Genomic DNA, 4,686 nt, shown 5'->3' on the forward strand with positions numbered 1-4,686 from the left:
GCAGCTGCAGCTCCCACCAGCTGATGGACCTGCGCAAAGAGCAGCTGTAAACCACTCGTGAATTTCAGGAAGTGAAATTTAGGTTAAATTAAACTTCTCACTCTTTCGTGAGAATCAGACAAAAACAAAGAAATTTCTTGGTCAGGAAATCTTCCTGCAGAAACACCGACTGCTTAAATCAGACAAGAAGATTCATATCGTCCTAAACTATTAAACTTGTTGATTATTAATCGTTTTGCTACAACGCATCAGCTCAGAGTTGTAGAAAAAGTTTCTAATTGTTTGTCATTGTACAGAAAAGGATTAGAGCCACGGTGTAAAACTATTTATTTATTTTTTTAAACAGTCTTTTTAGATTTGTATATAATGATACAGAAAGTAGAACACAAAGAACATATGAACATAAATAAAAGAACATTTTTAAAAAATCTACACAGATACTGACACGTTTTCAACAAACATAAAGAAATTTATTTTTTCCCAATTTTTTACTTTTTTCCTCTGAATTCTGAGAAAAAACCTCTGAATTTAATTTTATATTATTTAATTATAATTATTTTATTTAATTTGCACAGTGGCCCTCATTCTCTTCCATCCATTTGTTACCTGATCTGTTTGTTGGTTTTAAATTCCATCCATCATCTTTACTCGCTTCTTCCATTTTGGGTCACGGGGTCACTGGTGCCCATACACAGCAGGGTGGAGGACACCTGGACATGTCTCCAGTCCATCACAGAGACACCTGGACAGGTCTCCAGTCCATCGCAGGGACACCTGGACATGTCTCCAGTCCATCACAGAGACACCTGGACATGTCTCCAGTCCATCACAGAGACACCTGGACATGTCTCCAGTCCATCACAGGGACACCTGGACATGTCTCCAGTCCATCACAGAGACACCTGGACAGGTCTCCAGTCCATCACAGGGACACCTGGACATGTCTCCAGTCCATCACAGAGAGTCCATCACTCTCCCACTCACACCTAGGGACAGTTTAGAGTGACCAGTCAGCCTAACATGCATGTTTTTGGTCTGTGGGAGGAAACCGGAGCACCCGGAGAAAACCCACGCATGCACGGAGAGAACATGCAAACTCCACCTGGAAAGGCTTTCGGCCGGTATTTGAACCAGCAACCCTCTCGCTGAGAGGCAACATCTCTACTAACTGAACCAACTCTAATAATGTAACAATAACAACTGTAATATTGAAGGATGGTATTTTTTATAAGTCATGCTTTGGGACGTCCGTCTGTGTTGCTGTCAGTTTGAGACTGGTACAACTGGGAAAAGAACAAATGCTAATTTTGTTTGGGTGTTTATTTTGCACTTACCCTTTAAAAACCTAGAACAACAACTCATCCTTGTTAGAGGGAGGCTCTGAGGGACACAGGTAGGATTTGTTGGCTGTTAACGCCATCATTAAAATTAGACCAGAAGGTTCCTGGAGAAACTTTGACAGGGACTGCCACGTGGCGGCCATTTTAAATTTATGTGTTGGGGTTCGTTCTCAGTTCATTTACTTCAGTTAGTTTCTGCTCAATATGGCAACAACAACAAAAAATCATTGACTTAAAATGTTTTTTCTTGTAAACCTTGGTGGCCATCTTGAATTTTTTATTTGAAATCAGTATTTATGGGGCATTGCTCTCAGCTGCCACCACACCAAATTTTAACATAATATCTCTAAAAAAATGGCTGATTTATAGTTTGTTTCAACGAGAAAAACTGCGTCTTTGTTTGCAAATTACGTCGCCACGGTAACTTGAAACGCCAATAAAAGTGTGCTAGTTCCCAAAAACCAAAATGATCATCGCTCTAACCGTAAACGGTGTTCTACATGTGTCAGAAAATAAGATAACGTGAACAAAAATTAAGTTTCAATTATTTAGACGATGCAAAATAATGTAAAACGGAACTGTGCATCCCAAAATGATGGTTAGTTTTGATAAAGAGTGCTTGATCTCACACGTACCTTAGCTTTGAGATCCAGAGGGATGCCGTCAGTGCTGCTGCTCGTGCTGGACATGTTGCACGTCTGAATGTTCACGCTGCTTGTTCTCGTTTTGCTTACCTGGATAAAGAATACCCAAGTTAGAAACAATGTTGTTGTCGCGACATCACACTAGATAAGAAGCGCTTGGCTTGCCGTTTTACCGTTAGCCACGCTAGCTAACGGTAGTTGATTCCTTTGCAGTTACTTGAAGCCTTTCCTGAAAACTAGGTTTTTTTTTTTTTTTCAAACTTTAAATGTGTCAGCTTACTATGACAGCTCATTAAATATCACCAGTAGGAGTGAATATTTGAACGTGTAGACCAGGGGTTCCCAAACTTTTCCATGCCATGGCCCCCCAAACAGCATTAGCTGCAAACTGCTACAAAATATGTAAAGAAACATCAACTTTTAGAATGTTTTTACTTTTATTCACTATAACCAATTAATTGAGCATAAAAATGTTATTAACTAAAATGTTTTAAACACCGTCTTATATTCCCACTGAAAAAAAAAAATATATTTTTTTCAACAAACTGTTGACCAGAAGAACAAAAAAGAAATCTAACTTCTCTCTCAAGCGTGTTTATCTGGAAATGACAGATACAGATTGTCCTAGTGGGCAATTATTATTATTATTATTATTATTATTATTATTATTATTAATAATGTTTTTTAATTTTGGCTTTTTTTATCTTCTTCTCTCCAGCTTTCTGCCCCCCACTGTTGTCCCCTGGCGGCCCCCCAGGGGGCTGCGGCCCCCACTTTAAAAACACTGGTCTAGACAAGAAAACATTTTAACTTCTAATAACACAAAGTGATCCAAAGTATACATTACATAGAAGTATACATTATCAAAGTATACATTTATTTACTTTTTTCAGTTTAATAAACAACATAAATCTGATTTCTTGAGACATTTAAGTTCATGAATTGTAAAATGTCAGAAGCATAACGTCTGTAAAAAGTTAATGTTTTCTTCTGGTGGCATTCTTCCAACTGACAAAACGCCGGCGCTGCAGACAGGGGTGGCAGTTTCATCACATTTACGTCAGAGAATTAAGCTCAGTACTTTTACATGGTTATGCTGGTTTTTCCTCTGAGCGATGTACACAATGTACCTGCAAGTGAGAAAAAAGAAACGCCATACGTCAACGTGTACAAACTGGGAGTTAACTGTGAGTTCACCGGAAACTTGCTGGTTTGGTTCACGCTTCAGCTTATTGGGAATTGTGACTAAGCTCTTTTTGTTGCTATGAACTGTAAGTTTACGTCATATTTATTATTCACAGTGTTACTCTGGGATATTAGCCGGCGTTTGAGCACGTCCTGTTTATATTTTCTGTAAAACAAAGAGTCGGACTGAAAGTGAAAGTATTCTAGCTGAACCTGTTCAGTCTTGATTTCCTGACAGATACTGTACATTTTACTGACACTGTGTTGAAATCATCAGCAGTGTGCACGTTTGAGTAAAAACCGGTTCAGTTGCTTCAACTCAAGGAAATGTTTCATCCTATTTTATTTATTTATTTATTTTTGTTGCTGTTGCAGCTTCTTCTTTTAAAAACTTTGAATCAAGATTAATCATAACTGTCATTTTTTAGTAGCACTTTTAAGAATTTTAGATAGTTGCATGATTTTTTTTTTAACCATTTTTTTTAAACCAGTAAAGAAGAGTGCAGCTTCAGTGGATATTTTGGATTTCATTGTTACGCAGATGATACACAGATGTATGTCCCTCTGAAGAAAAATGACTCTAACTCTCTGGCCCCTCTGTTTTCATGTCTGGAGGACATAAAAGCCTGGATGGCTGTGAACTTCTTAAAGTTCAATGAGGGAAAGACCGAGGTGATGAAGCTCCACTGAGACTCCCAGTGTAGATGTTGGTTCCTTGGCCCATTCCATCAGGCCAACTGTTACAAACCTGAGGGTCAAAATTGATGCTGGACTAAAATTAGAAACCCACATCAGAGCTGTTGTTAAAACTAGTTTTTTCCATCTGAGGCAGCTAAAGTGAAGTTGATTCTTTCTCAGCGGCATTTCGAAACATTTCACACCTTTGTGACCACTCGTCTGGACTTCTGTAACACTCTACACAGGAATCAGTGATTTGTCAGCTTCAGAGGGTACAGAATGTTGCTGCACGGCTTTTAACTGGCACATGAAGGTTTGACCACGTTTCTTACGTTTTAGCCTCCCTGCACTGGCTGCCCGTACATTTTAGGATTCATTTTAAAATTATTTATTTGCTTTTAAAGCTCTATCTGTCTGAGTTGTTACATCCGTACACACCCTCTCAATCCCTCAGGTCAGCTGATCAGCTGCTCCTGAGTGTGCCGAAGACAAATCGTAAGCTCAGAGGAGACCGTGCTTTTGCTGTGGCAGCTCCTAAACTGTGGAACGTCGGACTCTTCCCTGTCTGTTTTTAAAAATCCCTTCTTAAAACCACCTCTTCTCCCTGGCCTTTGATACCATCTGACATGTTGACTTTTAATTATTTTAATTGCTTTTTATTATCTGACTGTATTGTTTTATTATGAGTACTGTACAGCACTTTGGTCCTGTGGGTGTTTAAAGTGCTCTATAAATAAAGATGGTATGGTTTGGTTTGGTATGGTATGGTTTGGTATGGTATGGTATGGTATAGTATGGTATGGTATGGTTTGGTATGGTATGGTATGGTATGGTATGGT

General features: G+C 38.8%; 1 protein-coding gene across 1 annotated transcript in view; it reads right to left on the reverse strand.

Moving 5' to 3' along the window:
• LOC119420390 (hexokinase-2-like) overlaps positions 1-4,686 on the reverse strand; it is a 16,857-nt gene that overhangs the window by 11,447 nt on the left and 724 nt on the right. Inside the window, exon 2 of the mRNA XM_037687779.1 lies at positions 1,976-2,074. Within this exon, the coding sequence (XP_037543707.1) occupies positions 1,976-2,029 (54 nt within the window). The 5' untranslated portion in view covers positions 2,030-2,074. The remainder of the gene's footprint in view (positions 1-1,975; positions 2,075-4,686) is intronic.

This window comes from Nematolebias whitei, chromosome 14, assembly GCF_014905685.2.
Source record: "Nematolebias whitei isolate Nwh7 chromosome 14, NemWhi1, whole genome shotgun sequence".
NCBI classification, from domain to species: Eukaryota; Metazoa; Chordata; class Actinopteri; order Cyprinodontiformes; family Rivulidae; genus Nematolebias; species Nematolebias whitei.